Source organism: Octopus sinensis, linkage group LG1 (assembly GCF_006345805.1).
Source record: "Octopus sinensis linkage group LG1, ASM634580v1, whole genome shotgun sequence".
NCBI classification, from domain to species: domain Eukaryota; kingdom Metazoa; phylum Mollusca; class Cephalopoda; order Octopoda; family Octopodidae; genus Octopus; species Octopus sinensis.
In genome coordinates, this window is record NC_042997.1 from 116,580,773 (window position 1) to 116,606,208 (window position 25,436).

General features: G+C 39.5%; 1 protein-coding gene across 1 annotated transcript in view; it reads left to right on the forward strand.

Annotated features, from left to right (window-relative positions):
• The first annotated feature begins 211 nt into the window (after positions 1-211).
• LOC115214473 (GPN-loop GTPase 1) overlaps positions 212-25,436 on the forward strand; it is a 40,683-nt gene continuing 15,458 nt past the window's right edge. Inside the window, exons 1-8 of the mRNA XM_029783674.2 lie at positions 212-408; positions 2,179-2,272; positions 4,823-4,862; positions 8,520-8,586; positions 9,431-9,468; positions 10,619-10,697; positions 14,098-14,238; positions 20,729-20,875. Of these exons, the coding sequence (XP_029639534.2) occupies positions 247-408; positions 2,179-2,272; positions 4,823-4,862; positions 8,520-8,586; positions 9,431-9,468; positions 10,619-10,697; positions 14,098-14,238; positions 20,729-20,875 (768 nt within the window). The 5' untranslated portion in view covers positions 212-246. The remainder of the gene's footprint in view (positions 409-2,178; positions 2,273-4,822; positions 4,863-8,519; positions 8,587-9,430; positions 9,469-10,618; positions 10,698-14,097; positions 14,239-20,728; positions 20,876-25,436) is intronic.

Genomic DNA, 25,436 nt, shown 5'->3' on the forward strand with positions numbered 1-25,436 from the left:
TATAGATATTGAATTCATAAAACTTTAAATAATTTTTAAAAAATATTTGTGCTCTATTAGTTATTTTCGTATAAATTATATTTTCAATTAGAGAGAAAAAAACTGGGTTCATTTAAATATAGATTTGATATCAAATTAGATTATTTAATTCTTATAATATTTATTTTATTCTAATCTTTATTTTAAGATTAATCATATTTTACGCTATTTGTTTACGAAACAGTGGTAATTGTTTATATTTACAACATGGCGGACGCAAGTGAAAGTTCTCCGTCGGAGAAAGAAGAGAAAATGACACCTGAAGATAATAATAACGTTGAAGGAGCTGAAGGTGGAGCTAGTCAGGTGAAACCAACGTGTGTCATTGTTCTTGGAATGGCTGGATCTGGTAAAAGCACATTTGTACAGGTATTAATTCATTTTTCTTTCTCGTTCCGATTCATGACTTGTTTATACACGCTGCTTGTTTATATCAGGCCAGGCCCCGACTGAACAAGCAGGTGATCAAAGACAATCCAACATTCACCATCCTATCCATTTATATATCTAGGTTTCCATTGTCCAGTTTACTGGATAATGGAATCAGTATTTTCTGAATACTGTATGTTTTGATTTTGGTGGCTGCTGTTTCTAGCTGGCGAAGCTACCGCGATTTGACTGTTAATTCTAGCTCGTTGAGTAATCATATACTAACATCCACATCCCAGTGCTTATTACATTGTTTGTTAAAAGGCCAAACAACAACCACAACGGCAATGACTAAAAGCTATTAAAATAAATTGCTGGTACTACTTAATAAGAGTGGTCCCGGTGCGCGTACTCGCGCATCCGCGCTAGCTAGTCGTGACTAGTCGATCCTACAACGACTACCTAGCAAAGTAAAACACAAAATAAATAATTGGCGTAACTTCGGTAGAGAAGCAGAAAAGAGAGGTTGAAAACGGTGGAGAAATGTTGTCAATGGCCTATGCTCCATTGGGAGGAAAGGGCTGTAGTAATTCATAAATAAAAACAGGACGATCATGGTTGGAATACCTTTAATCATTGATCTCTTTGTTCATGGTTGACCTGAGTTTAAAAAAAAACTTGTATTTGTTTGTATATAATATTGTTTATTTCATAATATTCCAATATCTTGAAGGCGGCAAGCTGGCAGAAATGTTAGCATGCCGGGCAAAATGCTTAGTGGTATTTTGTCTGTCTTTACATTCTGAGTTCAAATTCCACCAAGGTTGACTTTGCCTTTCATCCTTTCAGAGTTGATCTAATTGACTAGCCCCCTCTCCCAAAATTTTGGGCCTTGTGCCTAGAGTAGAAACGAATATTCCAATATTTTGAGAAAGTATGATGGCAAGCTTGCAGAATCGATGCCACACTTGTTAAAATGCTTTGTGGCACTTTTGCAAATCAAAGTCGCTGACTGGCGCCTGTGACAGTGGAGCGCTAAGGGCACCATCCGAGCGTGATCATTGCCAGAGCAGCTGACTGGCTTCCGTGCTGGTGGCACATGAAAAAACATTCGAGTGAGGTCGTTGCCAGTGCTGCTGGACTGGCTCTTGTGCAGGTGGCATGTAAAAAACACCATTTGAACATAGCCGTTACCAGTACCACCTGACTGGCCCTCATGCTGGTGGCGCGTAAAAGCACTCACTGCACTCTTGGTGTGGTTGGCGTTAGGAAGGGCATCCAGCTGTAGAAAACTCTGCCAGATTAGATTGGAGCCAGGTGCAGCCATCTGGTTCGCCAGTCCTCAGTCAAATCGTCCAACTCATGCTAGCATGGAAAGCAGACGTTAAATGATGATGATGATGATGATGATTTACATCCTGAGTTCAAATGCCACCAGGGATGACTTTGTGTTTCATCCTTATGGTTTCACTAATATAAGTGCCAGTTGAACAGTGGGGTCAGTGTAATTGTCTTATCCCCTGAAATTACTGGCCTTCACCCATTACACTTTTGGAGTTGTTGGTGTTAGGAAGGGTATCCAGCTGTAAAAACCATGTCAAATCAGTTTGGTGCAGTCCCTCAGCTTACCAGCCCTGGTCAAACCATCCAACCTATACCATCATGGACAATGGATATCAAATGATGATGATGATGATTACAATATTTTAGGAATGTAAATATTTTGAATATTTCATTTTGCTATTTCCAATCTTTTTTTCCTTTTATTAGCGGCTAACAGGGCACCTTTTTATGAAGAACAATGCTCCCTATGTCATTAACCTCGATCCGGCTGTACTTGACGTATCTTTTCCTGCTAATATTGGTAAGTAAATTCATTGATATTGATTTTTGTTGAGATGAGTTTTTGTCTTTGATTATTTCAGGTTCAACAACTTAACCCTTTTGCTCTGTGTTTCTTTCATTGTCTTTTACTCTTTTAATTGTTTCAGTCATTTGATTGTGGCCAAGCTGGAGCACCGCCTTTAGTCCAGCAAATCGACCCCAGCACTTATTCTTTGTAAGCGTAGTACTTGTTCTATTGGTGTCTTTTGCTGAACCGCTAAGTTATGGGGACGTAAACACACCAGCATCAGTTGTCAAGCGATGTTGGGGGGGGGGGACAAACACAGACACACAAACATATATACACACATACATACATATCTATATATATATATACGACAGGCTTCTTTCAGTTTCCGTCTACCAAATCCACTCACAAGGCTTTGGTAGGCCCGAGGCTATAGTAGAAGACACTTGCCCAAGGTGCCACGCAGTGGGACTGAACTCGGAGCCATGTGGTTGGTAAGCAAGCTATTTACCACACAGTCACACCTACGCCTATATTTACTTCAAATATAACAAAGAATTTAGTAAAATAACATAGTTATCATTAAGCTAGTGTTAGAGACATAAATTGTGACTAAGGTTTGGTGGAAGATTTTAATTCAAAACTTATGAAAACAAGACATTTGTACTCTGAGCCAGAACCGGTTTCAGCTGGGTTGGTAACGAAAGGGTTAAATCCCTTTGGCATTCAGATTACTCTGTCAAATCTCTTGCTTATTTATTCACATCGTTTTGAATTAATCAGGCATTATCTGATAGCCTCAAAATTGCAATGATGAGATCGTTTAGTTTAGAATGTCATAGCAAGGTGGGTGTGCGAGGCTGGATCTCGTTAGTTTGAACATAAAAAAAGGTAGAATATTTAGTCCAGTTTAAATGCTAAAGAGTTAAACACCTATAGTTAGCTTAATTATCCCTTTCCTTATTAATCTTTTATATTAATGTGTTAATGCTAAATTCCTGTGGTGAAAACAATCTGTTGACTCTGTGGGAAGGAGATAGTCAAGTGTGTGTGTAATAGAAAATGAGAGACACAAAAGAATGCTACCAACATATGCACATACACACACACACACACACACAAATACAACTGACATGGACTACAATGAACTCTGTGTGTCTGTGTAGCAAGAGAGAAGGAGAGAAAGAGAGAAAGGGAGTGGTGGGTATTCATATTTGTGAGAACTGAAACTATTTTTGGATCTTACATTTCACACATCTCTGTTACCGAGAGATTGGTGGCTTTGCTAAGGACACAGTGTGACATGGTGACTGAAGCAAATCTCAGCTGCAGATTGGAATGGTCCAGTTAGTTCACTGTAGTTAGTGGCAAATCACTGTATGATGAACATCATCATCATCATTGTCATTTAATGTCCGTTTTCCATGCTGGCATGGGTTGGATAGTTTGACTGAGGACTGGTGAGCCAGAAAGCTGCACCAGGCTCAATCTTATCTGGCAAAGTTTCTACAGCTGGATGCCCTTCCTAATGCCAACCACTCTGAGAGTGTAGTGGGTGCCTTTTACGTGCCACTGGCATGAAGGCCAGTCAGGTGGTTCTGGCAACGATCATGGTCAAAAGGTGTTTTTTACGTGCTACCTGCATGGGAGCCAGTCTGGTGGAACTGGCAATGACTACGCTTGAATGTTGTTTTCAACATGCCACCGGCACATGTGCCAGTAAAGTGACACTGGCAATGATCACGCTTGAATGGTACTTTTTACCTGCCACGCAGAATATTTTATTAGCCAGCAATTATCAGCTTCAGTAGTCTAAGAAGTCATCACTGATAGGGTCACACCAATGTATCTTGTAGTGAATCACCACATGTAGGAAAAGTCGTACTTCTTTAACAATCCAATTTTAACATCCACTTTTCCATGCTTGCATGGGTGGAACAAAGTTTATTGAGGCAGATTTTTCTGCAGCCAGATGCCCTTCCTGTTGCCTACCCATGCCTGTTTCCAAGCAAAGTAATATTGCCCCATGGCTAGACATGGTTTCACAGAATATTGGAAATGAATGACATTTCTTTACAATTATCACATGATGCCAGGACCAGGACACATGGACACACACATGCAATCTAATGTGGCAGTCCTAGGTAAGGGAAGAATGCTACTGCTATTTAACCCCAGGAAATGCCGTTTCTAGTTGGCTATGCAACACAAGCATCCTGTGTCCTCAAGTTTTCAAACAGGGGAGATAAGCACCTCTCCCCCACAAAGCCACCACCACCACCACCACCACTGCTTGACGACTGGTGTTGGTATCTTTATGTTCCTGTAACTTAACAGTTCAGCAAATGGGATTGATAGAATAAGTACCTGGTTTAAAAAAAAACAAAAACAAGTACTGCAGTTGATTCACTTAACTAAAACATTCTTCAAGGCAGTGCCCCAGCATGGCCACAGTCTAATGACTCTAACATGGAAAAGATAAAGCCTCGAGTTCTATTTCAATAACTCAATTAACTGTGAAATTTCTTTTTTGATTTATTCTATGTCTGTGCGTCTTTTCAGATATTCGAGACACTGTGAATTACAAAGAAGTCATGAAACAGTATCCTTCTTGTTGTATTGTGTTTGTTTTGTTCAATTAAGTCTTTCAATACCAACCTGTCTGTTTTTAAGTGTTCATGTTGAAACTTTCCATCTCTAATTTTATTTAAGAACTCTTCATTAGGATTACAAACACCATCATCATCATCGCCATCATCATTCTAGCATCTTTTTTTTCCATGCTTGCAGGGGTCAGGTGGGATTCGTTGAAGGAGATGTCCTACATCTGTCACCATTCCTTACTTGTTTCCGAGTAAGGTAACATTTCCCTGTGGCTGGACATGTTTGCTTGGAAAAGTGAAATGAACGGCACTGCTTGTATGATGGTGATGGTCTTTTCACTCTTTTGACAATTATTACTCAATGTCAAAACTAGGAGACTTAAAAAACCTCCTCCTCCATATACATACACATATATACATATAGATGTGTGAACACACACACACATACACACATGAACTTTAGGTTAGTTAAAATATACTTATGACATGATGCTGTTATATACACACATGTAGACAATCACATACATGGAAAGCTTCTCTCAGTTTTCATCTCCCAAATCCATTCAATACTTTGGTTAGTCTGGGGCTATAGTAGAAGACACTACCCCAAGATGACGCTTACTAAGTTCTTTTAAATCTTTTATTATTTTCCTCTGCTTGCGAAGACCTGTTGAGGCAAGTGAAATCGAAATCAAATTCGATGACTGGCATCCGTGCTAGTGGAGCGTGATTGTTGCCAGAGCAACAAACTGGCTTCTGTGCCGGTGGCATGTAAAAAGCACCATTTGAGTGTGATTGTTACCTGCGTCGCCTTACTGGCACTTGTACTGGTGGCACGTGAAAAAACATTTGAGCAAGGTCGTTGCCAGTGCCACTGGACTGGCTCCTGTGCAGGTGGCACATAAAAAGCACCATTTGAGCGTGGCCGTTGCCAGTACTGCCTGACTGGCCCTCGTGCCGGTGGAACATAAAAGCACCCACTACACTCTCGGAGTGGTTGGCATGGGAAGGGCATCCAGCTGTAGAAAATCTGCGAGATCAGATTGGAGCCTGGTGCAGCCATGTGGTTTGCCAGACCTCAGTCAAATCGTCCAACCCATGCTAGCATGGAAAGCGGACATTAAACAATGATGTTGATATTATGTGAAACCTAGGCAAAGTATTCGTTTAGACAGCAATATGGTTACAAAAGGTTTGATGACTGCTCAAAATGGTCTCTTCATTTAAATATTGATTAAACTAACCTACTTATTTGATAATATTGTATATGGATGGACAAGTGGGCACGAGAAATATAAGATTTTGTTAAAATTTATTTGCAATACATTGGTTAGATGATAGATGCAGAATTGGCTGTGTGGTACCTTGGGGAAGTGTCTTCTACTGTAGCCTTCAGCTGACCAAAGCCTTGTGAAAGAAGCCTGCTGTATATATGTATATGTTTGTGTGTCAGTGTTTGTACCACCACCATTGCTTGACAACTGATGTTGGTGTGTTTATGTGCCTGTAACTTAGCAATTCGGCAAAAAATCTGATAAAATAAATACTAGGCTTACAAAGAATAAGTCTTGGGGTCAATTTATTTGATTAAAGTATGTATGTATGTTTTCAGTAGGGTTACTTTAAAAGGAAGGGATTTCATCTTTTCATTCTGCAAGGAGTTTTTGCAATTTAGAAGCTAAAGGTTTGAGAGTTCTCCATCTGAATTCTTATATTTGATGTTGTTAACTTATGACTTTATTCTAAATTTGTAAATATTTAATGATATCAATATAGAAGTCGACATAATAAGATCAATTGATAGAAGATTGGAGTACTGCGAAATTCTTTGTGTTTTCAAATCTCATTAGTCATCATCATTGTCGTCATTAACGTCTGTTTTCCATGCTGGCATAGTTTGGAAGGTTTGACTGAGGTTTGGAGAGCCAGCAGCTGCACCAGGCTCAAATCTGATCTGGCAACGTTCCTACAGCTGGATGCCCTTCCTAACACCAACTACTCCGAGAGACTAGTGGGTGCTTTTTACATGCCATCAGCACAGGAACCAGTCAGATGGGCCTGGCATTGCCCACGTTCGGATGGTGCTTTTTATGTTCCACTGGCACGGGTACCAGTCAGGTGAGCCTGGCATCGATCACGTTCGGATAGTGTTTTTTACATGTCACTGGCACGATGGCCAGTCAGGTGGTACTAGCATCGGCTGTGTTCAGATAGTGCTTCTTACGTGCCACTGGCACAGGAGCCAGTCAGCTGTCCTGATAAATGATAATTTCCTCTAATTAGTTTGCAGAATTTTGATTATGACATATCATCAATGTTTATGAAATAAATGACTCCAACTTAGAATCTCATTGGACTTTCTTGACTTTCTTTCAATATTTCACGGTTTATTATGTGATATAGCTTTATATGGTGATGTGATACTGACTTACATAACTACCTAACGTCATGTAGCAGGAATATACTTCTATATTTAACAGATTAAGAATTTTGTACATTATTTACATTCGATGGATATTTGTCCTCATCTTGTTTGTTGTTAACACAACGTTTCGGCTGATATACCCTCCAGCCTTCATCAGGTGTCTTGGGGAAATTTTGAACCTGGGTTCTCATTCCTAAGGTATTTTTCGATGTTATTATTATTATTATCATTCAGGTCACTGCCTGGAATTGAACTCAGAATCTTGGGGTTAGTATGCCCACGGACTTATGGTGTAGTGGCTAAGAGCGCGAGCTACTAACCCCAAGATTCCGAGTTCGATCCCAGGCAGTGACCTGAATAATAATAATAATAACATCGAAAAATAGCTTAGGAATGAGAACCCAGGTTTGAAATTTCCCCAAGACGCCTGATGAAGGCTGGAGGGTATATCAGCCAAAACGTTGCGTTAACAACAAACAAAATGAGGACAAATATCCGTCAAATGTAAATAATGTAGCAGGAAGTTCTAAATTTTCTGCTGTGATTCACATTTTCTGCTGTGATTCACATTTGGCACTTTGTGGGCTGCGAGTGATGAAATAAATTGTTTGCCTAGGGAGATGTGGATGCCATAAGCCTTAGTGAAGTTAACCCTCTCTGGTGAGTAGTCGTTTCTATTAAGTTTCCTGAATGAAGAGGATGTAAACTGTGTAAGTCATAGTGAAGGCAACCCATGAAGAGGAACATCTCTGAATATAAACTGAAAGTGTAGTGGGGACAATTTAGTCATGGTAGACAACTTCTTTAATGCTGGTGGAAAAAAAAAACGAACAAAAAATTACTCCCTGTCCATGTAATAAAATGGTTGATGGTAGGAAGGACATTCAACCTGTAAAACTATGCCAAAATCATGCAAAGATCTGTGATGATGATGATGTATGTATGGTGTTAGGTGTATGTATGCATGTATACGAGGTGGGTACTAAAAAGTTCTTAACTTTAAGGGTATCACAAAAGGTCTGGTTGGAGGCCCAATCTTCCGAGTTCTTTTAACAAGGTTTCAAAAAAACTGAAGAGTTGCTGCAGTAAGTGTGAGTCTGAGAGGGGAATATGTTGGATAAAATCATAATGAACTGATCCTCCTGTATTTTCTTTTACCTAAAGCCAGGGATTTTTCGGCACCCCCTCGCATCTATTAATTTCTTAGCTGTTCTTCCTTAACCAAAATCAGATATAATCTTGGACCAAATGGAGGCATTATCACTTCACTGAATCTCTTTGCTACTCGTTTTGATCAAGTAAGAATTTTACTCATTTAAATTTTCTTTCATCATCATCATCATCATTGTTTAACATCTGTTTTCCATGTTAGCATGGGTTGAACGGTTCGACTGGGGTCTGGAGAGCCAGTAAGCTGCACCAGGCTCCAATCTGATCTGGCAAGGTTTCTACGGCTGGATGCCCTTCCTAATGCCAACCACTCCTTGAGTGTAGTGGGTGCTTTTTATGTGCCACTGGCACAGGGGCCAGAGGAGGCTGGCAATGACCACGATCAGTTGGTGTTTGTGTTTTTTTATATGCCACAAGCACGTATGCCATTTGACTTTGAATTTGATCAAAAAAGAAAAAATCAAATGGAAATTGTAGTTGTGTTCCCCATGCTGGTGGCACATAAAAAGCACCAACTGATCATGGTCGTTTCCAGCCTCCTCTGGCTCCTGCACTGGTGGCACACTGTTGGAGTGGTTGGCATTAGGAAGGGCATCCAGCTTTAAAAACAATGAAACAATTTCTGGAGATTTATTTGTAATTTATCAATTTTATCAAATTTAATTCCTATTAAAAGCCTTAATAAAGAGCAAGGAATTAGTTCATTATTTACATTTGACAGATATTTGTCCTCATCTTGTTTGTTGTTAACACAACGTTTCGGCTGATATACCCTCCAGCCTTCATCAGGTGTCTTGGGGAAATTTCAAACCTGGGTTCTCATTCCTAAGGTATTTTTCGATCTTATGCCTGTGGGCATATGGCATAGTGGTTAAGAGTGCAGATTCCTTAAGTTTCTAGCCATCAAATTCACTTACACATTATATAGTTTTATATGATATTGTTAAACAACTCCTTTATTTTATTCTTCAGGTAATGAAATTCATTGAGAAACGGTCGAAAGAATGCAAGTATGTATATCTTTTAATATTGTTTTGTAATTATTTATTAAATATATAACCTATATTTTGTTGTGGTTGAGAAGATACTTCGAGCTAAGTAAACTTGTGGTTGTCCTTGCATATAGGCTTGTCCCTGCATCCCTCTTCTGCTGAGCACTCCTAATCTTGCAGGTTGGTGGGTGCTGGTGCCACATTAAGAAGCATCCGTGCCAATGCCACATTAAGGCATCTGTGCTGGTGCTACATAAAAGTGCCCAGTACACTCTGTAAAGTGTTGGCTTAAGGAAGGACATCCAGCTATAGAAACCATGCCAGACATGGAGCCTGGACAGCATGAAAAACAGACATTAAATGATGTTTCAATTCAGCTAAAATTGAAGCTTTTGGTTCCACAATGGTTGAAGTTCTGTCAGTTTTATACAATTACTCCATCCTTTATCTTTTTCCTTTTACTTGATTCAGTCATTAAACCATGGCCATGCTGGAGCACTGCCTTGAAGGGTATAGTTGAATGAATCGACCCTCACAACTTATTTTCTAAGTCTGGTACTTATTCTGTTCGTCTCTTTTGCTGAACCACTAAGTTATGGGGGCATAATACAAAGACACACACAACAGGTTTTTTTTTCTAGAGGGGCACTCTGTTGGATACGATGACGAGGGTCCCAGCTGATATGGTCAATGGAACAGCTTGCTTGTGAAATTAATGTGCAAGTGGCTGAGCACTCGACAGACACGTGTACCCTAAACGTAGTTTTCAGGGAGATTCAGTGTGCTACAGAGCGTGACAAGGCTGGCCCTTAGAAATACAGGTACTACTCATTTTTGCCAGTTGAGTTGACTGGAGCAACACGAAATAAAGGACACAACACGTCGCGGGGAATTGAACTCATGACCTTACAATCGTGAGCCGAATGCCCTAACCACTAAGCCACGTTTCCATCTACCAAATTTATTCTCAAGGCATTGGTTGGCCTGGAGCTATATTAGATGACATCGGCCTATGGTGCCCCATGGTGGGACTGACCCTAAAATCATATGTTATTTAAGAGTTTATAAGTTCTATCTCATCTTGCTACCTAAATATATATTGCTATATGTATAAACAGTATTGAATCATAATGAAAATGTGTGACTTTGATGGCCTTTTATTTTGTAGGTATGTTATTTTGGACACACCTGGTCAAATTGAAGTATTCACTTGGTCAGCATCTGGAAGTATTATCACAGAGGCTCTTGTAAGTAAATCCATACAATATTATGTATTATTTTAAATACTCTTTACTCTCTTTTACTTGTTTCAGTCATTTAACTGTAGCCATGCTGGAGTACCACTTTTAGTCAAGCAAATTGACTCCAGGACTTATTCTTTGTAAGCCTAGTACTTATTCTATCAGACTCTTTTTGCCGAACCACTAAATTATGCACACGTAAACAAACCACTATCGGTTGTCAAGCTATGTTGGGGGAGGGGGGAACAAACCCAGACACACAAACACACACACATATATATATATATATACATGTACATATATACGACAGGCTTCTTTCAGTTTTCCGTCTACCAAATCCACTCACAAGGCTTTGGTTGGCCTGAGGCTACAGTAGAAGACATTTGCCCAAGGTGCCACGCAGTGGGACTGAACCTAGAACCATGTGGTTAGTAAGCAAGCTACTTACCACACAGCCACTCCTTTCATCATCATCATCATCATAATTTAACGTCCGTTGTCCATGCTGGCATGGATTGGATAGTTTGAACGGGGTGGCACACTGGAAGGTTGCTGCAGACTCCAGTCTGATTTGGTATGGTTTTCTATGGGTGGTTGCCCTTTCTAATGCCAACCACTCCGAGAGTGTATGGGTGCTTTTACATGCCACAAGCATAGGTGCCATTTGCATGACACCCGGGTACTTTTATGTGCCAATTTGCATGACACCGGTATCTGTCACAACTGTGATTTTGCTTGGCTTGATGGGTCTTCGTCTCAAGCAAGACATCATGCCAAAGGTCTGTCATTGCCTCTGTGAGGCCCGACACTTGAAAGGAACTCAGCTACTTTATTTTTGTTATTTGATTTTCAAGATCCTTGATATGAATTCATGATGGAAATAGATTTTACTGTATCTTGAGAGAGCCGTTATGCTTACAGATTGTTTGATTAATTATTTGGTCAGTCAGTCAGTCAATCATTTTGGTTTTCCTGAGTTCTTTTGGCATTTGTGACCTCATCACTGACTTGCCCTCTTTACACCAGGTCTCTCTCTCCTAAGAAACAGATGAACATAGCTGATTGATTGATTGACATGAATGATTGATCAAACAATTGATTATTTAATTGGTTAAACAGTTAACTACTTGACTGATAATAATAACCCTTTCTGCTATCAGCACAAGGCCTGAAATTTTGGGGGCGGAGACTAGTTGATTTCATAGACTCCAGTGTTCAACTTGTAATCTTTTATCTACCCCCACCCCAAAAAAGATGAAAGACAAAGCCAACCTCAACCAAATTTGAACCCAGATCATAAGATGGGTGAAGTGCTGCTAAGCATTTTGTCTGGTGTGCTAACAGTTCTGCCAGTGTGTGTTTCTTATTGGCATGATGACCCTCCCAAAATACAACAAAATTATTTAAAATCATTCCTCCTCATCATCATCGTTTAACGTCCACCTTCTATGCTAGCATGGGTTGGATGGTTTGACTGAGGTCTGGCGAACCCGATGGCTGCACCAGACTCCAATCTGATCTGGCAGAGTTTCTACAGCTGGATGCCCTTCCTAATGCCAACCACTCTGAGAGTGTTGTGGGTGCTTTTACGTGCCACTGGCACAAGAGTCAGTCAGGCAGTACTGGCAACGACTTCGCTCGAATGTTTTTTCACGTGCCAGTAAGGCGATGCAGGTAACGATAATGAATTATTATACATTTTTGTAAACTTAGATAAAGAAAAACTTTACATTTTAGGTAAAGATATTGGACTGCTGATAACATTGTCAAAAGTTCAAACTCTGCCTCAGTTATACTCTCAAGCTAACAGGCAAAGTACCTTATTCCATTTGCTGTAATGTATGTGGTTGTCAACATATTGGAAGACACCATATTTCAGTGGTTAGCTCAAATATGAAGATTTCAATTGTAAAATAATTTGCTCAGTACTCGTTACAATGTTATCGTTAGAATTGGGTAAAAAAAACAAAAATGAAAACAGAACAATACTGTTGTGGAATATTAATTTCCAAAGCTTATTTTAAGACATTGAATTCATTTTTTAAGGTTATTTTCTTTTGTTCATTTCATTTTGGAAATATACTCTATTTTCTGGTCTACTAGTTGATGTAGTATAATAGCGTTAACATGTTTTGTAAACATCGAAGTCAAAATCAAACTCGATTGCGAAGACCTGTTGAGGCATGTAAAATCAATCAAACTCGGTGACTGGCATCCGTTGCTAGTGGAGCACTAAGAATACCATATGGGTGAGATCATTGCCAGAGCAACAAGCTGGCCTTCGTGCCGATAGCATGTTAAACACACCATTCGAGCATGATCGTGGCACGTGAAACATTCGAGCGAGGTCGTCGCCAGTGTCGCTGGACTGGCTCCTGTGCAGGTGGCACATAAAAAGCACCATTTGGGCGTTGCTATTACCACCAAACTGGCACTCTCGGAGTGGTTGGTGTTAGGAAGGGCATCCAGCTGTAGAAACTCTGCCAGATCAGATTGGAGTCTGGTGCAGCCATCTGGTTTGCCAGTCCTCAGTCAAATTGTCTAACCCATGCTCGCATGGAAAGCAGACGTTAATTGATGATGATAATGTTTTGTAAACATCTAAACTCTGTCACTATTTTCCCAAATCCTGCTGCATTTCACATGGAATTTTTGATCCTCCAAAGTTGTCTTGGTGTATAAATAAGCATCCACTGCGACCAACAGATATCCAGAAATGCAGTGCAGCTTCTGCAAAGACTGACAAAGAACCATTGACTTCAGACATAGTAAAGATATATCAGAATAGTTAAGTAGCTTTTTAGCTGTAAATTTGAGTCTGAAAAATTCAATTTGTATTCCAAAAAAAATGGTAAGTCAAGTTATAGGGTAAACATTTCTTGTATTCGGAATTGTCATGAAACTTGACTGTATTTAATTAAAATCTCTAAATCTAATTACCTTCCATTTTCCTCCTCCTCCTCCTTCATCATCATCATCATCGTTTAACGTCCGCTTTCCATGCTAGCATGAGTTGGACGATTTGACTGAGGACTGGCGAACCAGATGGCTGCACCAGGCTTCAATCTTGATCTGGCAGAGTTTCTACAGCTGGATGCCCTTCCTAACGCCAACCACTCTGAGAGTGTAGTGGGTGCTTTTACGTGTCACCGGCACGGGGCCAGTCAGGCGGTACTGCCAACGACCTCACTTGAATCTTTTACACATGCCACCAGCACAGGTAAGACGATGCTGGTAACAATCACGCTCGAATAGTGTCTTTTACGTGCCACCGGAGGCCAGATAGCCACTCCAGCAACGATCACGCTCGGATGGTGCTCTTTATACCCTACTATTTAATATTTAGTTCTGTGTATGTTTCTATATTTTGAAAAAAGTATTAATTAAAATTTTCCTCTATTTGCAGGCGTCTTCATTTCCTACAGTGATTGTGTATATAATGGACATTTCACGCAGTGTCAGTCCCGTCACATTTATGTCCAACATGCTCTATGCCTGCAGCATCCTGTACAAAACTAAGTTGCCATTTATTGTTGTGATGAACAAAGTAAGTAAATAATAATAATAATAGTCGTGGTGGTTGTTGTTGTTGTTTTATCATCTTGTTGATTTTTTTGTGATGGTTTTGTGACTGGGTTAGATCAATGGTTCTCAACCGGGATCCACATAAAGATTCTGTTCTTAAAATTTTATGTGCAATAAATTGGTTGCCAATGAAATAAATTTGGGTAGTCTAAGAATTAAGGAAGCTATCCTCATAGACAGACTAGGGTCCCTAATTAACAACAGACTGGAGGTTGGCAGTTAGCATATTATTTAGCTACATCTGGATGCATGTAGGTTCATTTTTGATCACATGCTCATGTATTATTTATAAAAAAAAGAAGGTAACTGCATGTATAATACATAACTTAGAAACAGCATTCGCTACGGATGTGCCAGCACATACAAGCTTGAGACATGGCCACCCCCATGCAATTCTTATGAGGAATTCTGGAAGGAGCTTTGTGAGACCACTGCAGAGATGCTACCGGAAAAAAAAAAAACTGTTGGAAAACCGATTATAGCAGTGACTCGATCAATTCCTAGGGACATCTGAAGAAGGAATTTCTATATTCCGAAATATTATATCAGACTATCATCATCATCATCGTTTAACATCCGCTTTCCATGCTAGCATGGGTTGGACGATTTGACTGAGGGCTGGCAAACCAGATGGCTGCACCAGGCTTCAATCTTATCTGGCAGAGTTTCAACAGCTGGATGCCCTATGATTAAATTATAACAGCTATTATAGTCCATTGTTGTGCCATTCTAGACACATTATCTTTTTTAACAAAATATTTTATCTTTTTATACAAAACCTAATATGTAATTATAAAAATATAGTAGGATTTGTAAAATATAACGGGTCTTGAATGGCACAACATTGCAGAGTGGACTATAACAGTTATTATAGTCCACTCTGCATTGTTGTTCCATTCAAGACCCATTATATTTTACAAACAATACACAATGTTTCAAGTTACCTACAATACTCTCCTATAGTAGGATTTTTTTTATACATCGAATCACTGTGAGGGTCCTTCTGAGTAAAACAGGAATCAAAAGGATCCATGGATCTAAAATGGTTGAGAACCACTGAGTTAGACTGTAGTAAGGAAAATTGTTGTATTTCTTGATACTGTGACATATTGTCTGTGAAAACCAATGTCATTAGATCTGGCCTCACTTTTATTTTGTATGTCTTCCCCTTTCACACTGTACCTTACACTCAAGCACATAATTTAGTCTCCATTCTCATCATATGCCCAAAACAACACTGTCATGTCTTCTGCATACAATTTTGATGTCTTTATCATTTAATTGCTCTCTCAGCTCATTTGTGCTCTGCCTTTTTAATATTACATATCTGTTTGGTTGTGACTCAATTATATAGAACCTGCAAATTTTCTGCATTCAATTCCACTGTCACAGTACCACAAAATGTGGCACACTTTACATATCTATGAAGGGCAAACTTTTTTCGTTGTGCTCAGAGGTAACAACTCCTTGAATATATTCCAGGTCTTTCTTCTGCTTGGTTCTCTGTCTCATATGCTCATGAAATTCAATTTCAAATGGTTAAGCACTCCACAGACCTACATACCCTTAACTGTTTCATTACCAACCCAGCTGAAACTGCCTCTTGCTCTGAGTACAAATGTCTTGTTTCCATAAGTTTTTAATTAAAATCTTCCACCAAACCTTAGTCACAATTTATGTTTCTAACACTAGCTTAATGATAACTAAGTTATTTTACTAAACTCTTTGTTATATTTAAAGTAATTGAAATAAACACAGAGCATCTCAACAGAAATACTGTAATGAAAGGGTTAAAATATATACTAGAGAAGCAATTCTTAACCCTTTTGTTACCAACCCAGCTGAAACCACCTCTGGCTCTGAGTACAAGTGTCTTGTTTTCAAAAGTTCTGAATTAAAATCTTCCAAAAAACCTTAGTCACAATTTATATTCCTAACACGAGCTTAATGATAACTAAGTTATTTTACTAAATTCTTTGTTATATTTAAAGTAATTGAAAGAAACACAGAACATCTCAACAGAAATATGATAGCAAAAGGGTTAATGTGTTTTTCAAGGAGATTCCTATGTGACACACAGTGTAACAAGGGTAGCCCTTTGAATAACAAGGACACCTCATTTTTGCCAGCTGAGTGAACTGGAGCAATGTCCAGCTACTATTCTAGCTGCTATATTTTCCACTAAAACTATAACTTTGTCCCTCTGCAGTACTAATTAGGTCACCTATCAACATGAAGTCTTATATCTAGTCAGCCATCTGAACAATTTAAAGATTCATTTCATGGAAACTCCTGCTACTTAATTAATTACTCCTGAATATCTTCATTATATCAGAAGTCCTGGTTCTTTGTCAGTCTTTGCAGATGCTGCACTGCATTTCTGGATATCTGTTGGCCACAGTGGATGCGTATTTATAAGTTCTTGGAGCATTTTCAGGAGCTCATTCACTGATTCTGCAATAAGATCCAACTTGTAAAAGTTTCCAAAGATGTTCTGAACTTCTGCTTTTCTTGTCTTAAGATTTTTAAGAAATTGAAGGAAGTGAAAATCAATGTCCCAATAAACCAATACATGTTGATTTCTTCGAATTGCTCCCCTCTGTCATTCATCGACAATTAATGTCCTTAGAACGGGAGAACAGACCCTCCCATATATTTACATTCCTCTTCACTTTATTATATATGACTATATTTCTTACATTCTTCCGGTGTATTCAAATTAGATCAAACTAGCAGTATCGCCCGGCGTTACTTGGGTTTGTTTCGACCCTTTAGAATTGGAATTTTTGAAAAGTAAAAAATTTTGAATTATGTAGCTTGTTATTCTCTTTGAGTGAACATTTTTCTGGTTGAAATACACCAAAAAATGGCGATACAGCAGTCAAAAAATTGTAAAAAAATAGGGATTTTCATAGAAAAAAGCACCTTTTTGATGTAAATAATATTTGGTGTTAACATGGTCCGATTTGAAGGTAGAGCACGCCTTCTTCTATCATACCTTCAATTTTGGTCAACTTGCGCCGCAGGGTCTCGGAGGAGATAGTGTTGAAGGCTACCAAACCTGCCATACACAGACAACTTCAGCTTTATATAGAGATAGATTTAGAAAAATTGTCATGAGTTGTCTCCCATGCTTGTCTAATTGCTGTTTATAATTCTGGTCTTTATCTAATGTATTTTTCTCATTACATTATTTTTCTATTTTGCTTTTCGGTAGTCATTGATTAAATATGTTAACATCAGCTTCTAAAATACAGAATGTTATAAACTGTCATTAGTTTTTTGCTTGTACCTCAAAGTCTTTTTCTATAGAAAATTTATCTTGTAACTTGTAAATACAGACACTTAAGTTTATAAATGAACGTTAAATAGAAATTTGGCACTTAATGTGTTTATACATAATGTTAATTGAAATATATGTTGTGAATATCATGTATGTTTAAAGTCTCCTTTGATTTTATAATCATTAATATAATATGCAAACAAGGCAGTAAAATGGCATCTTTTCGTCCTTCATATTCTGAATGCAAATTCTGCCAAGGTTGACTTGTTTGTTCCTTCTCAAGCCATGCCTGATTCATAAGGGCCGGTTTCCCAGTTTCCTTGGCGTATAGGTTCCCCACCTGGACGGAACACCGGTCCGTTGCAGGTGAGCTGCAAGAGGAAAGAGTGAGAGAAAGTTGTGGCGAAAGAGTCAGCAGAAGTTCGCCATTACCTCCTGTGCCAGTGGAATGTAAAAAGCACTATTCAAGTGTGGCCAATGTTAGTACCACCTGACTGGCTCTCGTGCCGGTGGCACATAAAAAGCACTGTTTAAGTGTGGCCAATGCCAGTACTGCCTGGCTAGCCCTCGTGCATATTTGAAACAATTGTTTATAAAGCATTTACAAAGGTTCATGTACATTTATTCTCTTTCACACTTTAGCATTTAAACTGGCCCTGTCCGGCCCAAATATCTTACTTGTTCTGTGTTCAAACTGGCCCCTTCCAACCTCTCTCATCAACCCCACAATTTCATTCTAAAAATAAGCAATCACATCACTGAAATCTCAAAGCTATGATATAATAACATGATTAACTCAAGACAGTAGGTTCAGTCCCACTGTGTGACACTTTCGGCAGGTCTCTTATACTTTGGCCATGGGCCAACTGAAGCCTTGTAAATGGATTTGGTAAATGGAAACATAAAGAAACCTGTAGTATTATCATCATCATTGTTATTAAGATTTAACGTCCGTTTTCCATGCTAGCATGGGCTGGGTAGTTTGACCAGAGCTGGTAAAGCCAGAGGCCACACTGGGCTCCATTGTCTGTTCTGACAAGATTTCTATGGCTGGATGCCCTTCCTAATGACAACCATTCCACAGAGTGTACTGGGTGCTTTTTATGTGACACCAGTGCCAGTATCAATTCTGCTGTGGCAGACAGGTCGTTTTTGAGTACGGCATGGAACCTTGGACAAATGTCTTTTACTATTGCCTCAGGCTGACCAAAGCCTTGTGAGTGGATTTGGTAGACAGAAACTGAAAGAAACTCATCGTATATGTATGTGTATGTGTGTGTGTGTGTCTTTGTCCCCACCCCATTGCTTGACATTAGTGTTGGTGTGTTTATGTCCCCTTAACTTAGTGGTTTCACAAAAGAAATTGACAGAATAAGTATTAGGTTTCAAAAAAAGGTCCTGGGGTCGATTCATTTGACTAAAAGTTTTCAAGGTGGTGCTTCTGCATGGCCACAGTCTAATGACTGAAAAATGTGAAAGATGTTTATGTGTGATTTTGTGTTTGTCCCACACAGCCACTTGACTAGCAGTGTTGGTGTGTTTACATCCCTGTAACTTAGCAGTCTGGCAAAAGAGACAAACATAAAAAGTACCAGACTTGAAAAAGATAAGTACTGGGGTCAATTCGCTTGACAAACTGTTCTTTGAGGCAGTGCTCCAGCATGGCCGCATTCTAATGACTGAAACAAGTAAAAGAAAAGATAAAAATAAACCTTTACATTTGACACAGTAATCTGAATGCCAAAGGGAATTAACCCTTTTATTACCAACCTGACTGAAACCGGTTCTGGCTCCGAGTACAAATGTCTTGTTTTCATAAGTTTTGAATTAGTCTTCCACCAAACCTTAGTCACAATTTATGTTCCTAATACTAGCTTAATGATGACTAAGTTATTTTACTAAATTCTTTCTTATATTTAAAGTAATTGAAAGAAATGCAGAGCACCTTAATAGAAATATGGTAACAAAAGGGTTAAAATATATAATAGAGAAGCAATTCTTAACCTTTTCGTAACCAACCTGGCTGAAACCGGCTCTGGCTCTGAGTTCAAATGTCTTGTTTCCATAAGTTTTGAATTAAAATCAAGCTGAATGATGATAACTAAGTTATTTTACTAAATTCTTTGTTATTTTAAAAATTAATTGTAAGAAACACAGAGCATCTCCAAATAAAAACAGTAATGAATGGGTTAAAATAGAGAAACAGTTCTTAACCATTTCGTTACCAACCCGGCTGAAACTGCCTCTGAATGAGTACAAATGTCTTGTTTTCATAAATTTTTAATTAAAATCTTCCACCAAACCTTAGTCACAATTTATGTTCCTAACACTAGCTGAATGATAACTTAGTCATTTTACTAAATTCTTTGTTATATTTAAAGTAATTGTAAGAAACATAGAGCATCTCAAATACAGTAACAAAAGGGTTAAAATATATAATAGAGAAGCAATTCTTAACCCTTTCATTTCCAACCCGGCTGAAACAACCTCTGGCTCTGAGTACAAATGTCTTGTTTCCATAAATTTTTAATTAAAATCTTCCACCTTAGTCACAATTTTTGTTCCTCACACTAGCTGAATGATAAACTATGTTTTTTTATTAATAATTCTTTGTTATATTTAAAATTAATTCAAAGAAACACTGAGCATCTCAACAGAAATATGGTAACGAAAGGGTTAACCTCTCTACGTCTGTCCTGTAGCCTATATGCTATCTACAGTGGAGGCGCAATGGCCCAGTAGTTAGGGCAGCGGACTCATGGTCATAGGATCATGGTTTCGATTCCCAGACCGGGCGTTGTGAGTGTTTATTGAGCGAAAACACCTAAAAGCTCCACGAGTCTCCGGCAGGGGATGGTGGTGATCCCTGCTGTACTCTTTCACCACAACTTTCTCTCACTCTTACTTCCTGTTTCTGTTGTACCTGTATTTCAAGGGGCCGGCCTGTATCACGCTGAATATCCCCGAGAACTACGTTAAGGGTTCACGTATCTGTGGAGTGCTCAGCCACTTACACGTTAATTTCACGAGCAGGCTGTTCCATTGATTCGGATCAACCGGAACCCTCATCGTCGTAACCGATGAAGTGCTTCCATCCATGCTATCTACACTGATACATTTCAGCTCCTTCATTACTTATTGTTCCTCTTGTTTTTTTTTTCTGGTGCAGACAGATATTGTGAGCCATGAATTTGCAGTGGAATGGATGACTGACTTTGAGACTTTTGAAGAAGCCTTACAGAATGAAACTTCATACGTTTCAAACTTGACCAGGTCCATGAGTTTGGTCTTGGATGAATTTTACACTAACCTTAAGGTAAGTCAGAGTTTACTACTACTACTACTACTGCTGCTGCTGCTGCTTCTTCACCATCATCATCTGACCTTTTTCCCTATGATAGCATGGTTGATGATAGTACTGCCGGATTGGCACCCATGCCTGTGGCATGTAAAAAGCACCATTTGAGTATGGTAGTTGCCAGTGCCACCTGATTGGCTCCTGTGCCAGTGGAATGTAAAATGCACTATTCAAGTGTGGCCAATGTTAGTACCACCTGACTGGCTCTCGTGCCGGTGGCACATAAAAAGCACTGTTTAAGTGTGGCCAATGCCAGTACTGCCTGGCTAGCCCTCGTGCCAGTGGCATGTAAAAAGCAATCAATACACTCTCGGAGTGGTTGGCGTTAGGAAGGGCATCCAGCTGTAGAAACATTGCCACTTCAGATTGGAGCCTGGAGCAGCCTCCTGGCTTGCCAGCATGGAAAGTGGTCTTTAAATGACAGTGATGATGATGATGATGATGATAAGATGAGCCAAAGGGCATGGTTTCTACATCTGGATGTGTTTTCTAATGCCAACCTCTGAACAGAGTGTCCTTTTTATGTGACACCAGTGAGGTTGCCAAGTACCAGCAAGATAAGACCCCTTGCAGTGAGTGGAGTGGTGTTTTAAATTCATTATGTACCTTTGTCTTTTTTTGTTTTATGTTTTTATTTGTTTCAGCCATTTGACTGTGGCCATGCTGGAGCACTGCCACAAAGAGTTTTTAGTCAAGTAAATTAACCACAGAGTTTATTTTTATATTTTTTCAGCCTAATACTTATTCTATCAGTCTCTTTTGCTCAACTGCTAAATTACAGGACATAAACACATCAGCATCAGTTTTCAAGCACACACACATGCACATATATACATATGGCAGGCTTCTTCCGGTTTCTGTCTGTCATAAGCTTTTGTTTGGCCCAAAGCTACAGTAGAAAACATTTGTCCAAAGTGCTACGTAGTGGGACTGAACCCAGAATCATGTGGTTGGGCAGCAAGCTTCTTACCACACAGCTATGCCTGCACCTGTATATATGACAGGCATTTAACCTTTACAATACCTACCATCCTAAAGGTTGAAAGCTGGCAAAACGCTTAGAAGCATTTTGTCCATCTGCATGCACTGAGTTAAAATTCCTCTGAGGTTGACTTAGCCTTTCATCCTTTCAAGGTTGATAAAATAAGTACCAGTTGACTACTGGGGTGTATGTGACTGACTTAGCCCCTTCCCCGAAACTACTGACCTTGTGACTAAATTTGAAACCAATATCTAACTTCCTAAGGCTGCTTCTGTACAATACAGAACCTCTCATTTTAAAGGTTCCTAACCAATTTACAGTAATCCATGAAGTAGAAAGGATGAAAGGCAAAGTCGATCTCGGTGGAATTTGAACTCAGAACGTAGCGACGGGTGAAATACCGCTAAGCATTTCGCCTGGCATGCTAACATTTCTGCCAGCTCAGTGCCTCGACAATAACCCTATCAACTATTGGCACAAGGTCTGATATTTTTGGGGAGGGGCTAAGTTGATTACATCGACCCCAGTACTCAACTGGTATTTATTTTAACGGCACTTGAAAGGATGATAGACAAAGTCAACCTCAGTAGAATTTGAACTCAGGACATGAAGACCTATCTTGCTCAGAACCCCTATCTTGCTCAGAACCCCTATCTTGCTCAGAACATTGACCTCCTGGAATCTGTCCAGAGACGTGCAACCAAACGCATACCCTCCATCAGACACCTACCATATTCTGAGCACCTTGTTTCCCTGGGCATGGATTCACTGAAGCTCCGGCGTCTGGCGACGGACTTGGTAAACACCCACAAAGTTATCAACAACAACACTGAACACCTTTTTGATCTCCATGTGTCTAACACACGTGGACATGCCTACAAAGTCAGAAAACAACACAGCTCCCATGACTTTCGGAAACATTTTTTCACGCTCAGAGTTGCTGAAGCATGGAATAAACTGCCTGCATCAGTTGTTGACTGCCATGACACTGCATCCTTTAAGGCCCTCATGCTTTCCGAAATCCGCCGAAACTACACCTGATTATATATACACTTTAGATGAGTTGTAGTGCACCTGTGCACTGTACACAATTATTATTATTATTATTATTATAAGACGGATGAAATACCACTGAACATTTCACCCGGTGTGCTAATGATTCTATCAACTTGCTGCCTTAATAATAACAGCTAGCTGACCCTGTGGATATTCTGTGGTTTGATTAGAAGCAACCATCTAGTGTTAAATTATCATCTGTGTTTGCATGTGTGTGCCGAGAGCATTTGTATTTGTGCATGTGTGTATGTACCAATAGTTTGTATATGTGTGAGTGTGTGTCTGTCTCTAGCACAGATATTTATCTTCTCACCACTTTAATGTAATAGAAGATAAATTGATAGGAAGATGTGTGTGTGTGTGTATGTATGCCTGTACCATTTGTTTGAATCTCTCTTTTTCTTTCCCTCTTTGTCACACACACACACACACACACACACATACATTCCCTTTCCACAATATGACAGATTAACACCACAAATTGTTTACACAGATCTGTCATTAGCGCTTTAATACAATAGATTATTGCAGTTGCTTCGGGTGTTGCCCTAAGGGTCAATAATCGAAGAACCACCAGTTGGGGGTCAGTATAACCCTTTTGTTATGATTCTTCTTTCCTCCTTTTCTTTTATCTCATTTCGGAAAAGATGGCTGACTGTAACAAGAGTGTTGAGAATAAATGAACTTGTTTGAGCGAGAAATTAAGGAGTCTACCAAAGGATTCAATGTTGGAATGTGGTTTGTGGTGTCTGCCACGTGCTTCACTTTATAATAATTTTTTTTTCATTCATTTCTGTTCCTCATCCGAATTTTATACTTATTAATCATTGATTATATGTTCCATTTGTCCCCCGACCCCTTGTCTGTCCTTGTATCGTCCACTCTATTTTTTTACCTTTATGGTTAACAAAGAAAGGACTTATTCCTTATTTCTTTACTATCCACAAGGGGCTAAACATAGAGGGGACAAACAAGGACAGACAAATGTGGATGAATTCTCCTGGTTGATGACGGAGGGCATGACCCAGGCAATGCAGACATCTTGTTAAGATGACTTGTCGGAGGGAGGTGATTTTGCACTGGTGTCGCTCCAAATTGTTGGAGACAAAATGATGCCATCAGACACGAAGGATGTTTAAAAGTGCCCTGCAATTGTTGGGCAAAATGTGAAGATCTGTTGAACCAAGTAAAATCCTAGTCGTGGCCGATACCAGTGTTACCTGACTGGCACCCGTGCTGATGACACGTAAAAAGCACTATCCGAGTGTGACTGATGCCAGTGTCACTTGTGTTGGTGGCACTTAAAATGCACCATTCGAGCGTGGCTGATTCCAGCGCTGTCTGACTGGCACCCGTGCCAGTGGCACGTAAAGAGCACGGTTTGAGCATGGCCGGTGGCACATAAAAAGCATCCACTATATTCTTGGAGTGGTTGGTGTTAGGGAGGGCATCCAGCTGTAGAAAATTTGCCAAACCAGAATGGAGCCTGGTGCAGCCTCCTGGCTTGCCAGTCCTCAGTCAAACCATCCAACCCATGCCAGCATGGACAACAGACGTTAAATGATGATGATGATGGCAGCATAAAAAGAGGTGGGTTTTGTGCTGGTGTCATGTAAAAAGCACCCAGTGTACTCCTTAAAATGGTTGGCATTAGGAAGGGCATCCAGCCACAGGAGCCATGCCAAAACAATTGGTACCTGGTGCAGCTCTCCAGCTTGCCACTGCCTGTCAAACCGTCCAACCCATGCCAGTATGGAGTTAAATTATGATGATGATGATGATGATATGTTGCCAGTGGTTTTTGTTGCTGTTGTTCTCATTTGGAGTTCTAATCTTGTTATGGACAACTTTGCTGTTTTCAAGGTTGATAAAGTGGCCGTTAAGTATTGAGGTCAGTGGCATTCACTGGCCCCTCCTCTCAAAAATTTCCAGCCTTATAACATTAGGAATTCATGTATAATATATACTGGTCAAGGCTGCGAGCTGGCAGAATTGTTAGCATGGTGAAATGCTTAGCAGTATTTCGTCTGTCTCTATGTTCTGAGTTCAAATTCTGCTGAGGTCGACTTTGCCTTTCATCCTATCAGGGTCAATAAATTAAGTATCTGTTGCATACTGGGGTTGATCTAATCGACTAGTCCCCTTCTCAAAAATTTTGGGGCTTGTGCCTAGAGTAGAAAAAAAATATTAAAAAGCAGCAAGCTGGCAGAATCATTAGCACGCCAGGTGAAATGCTTAGCAGCATTTTGTCATTACATTCTGAGTTCAAATTCTGCTGAAGTCGACTTTGCATTTCATCCTTTAAGGGTCGATAAATTAGTAGAAAAGAATAATACACTGGTCGTATTATACTATTGGGAGGTATAATTAAGTGTTGTACAACTTATATTATGTATAAACTTTTGCGTAAAATGTGCATTGTGCAACTTATTGCACTACAGCTGGCATTAGCTCCTTGTTTTATTAGTTTTTATCTTTTAT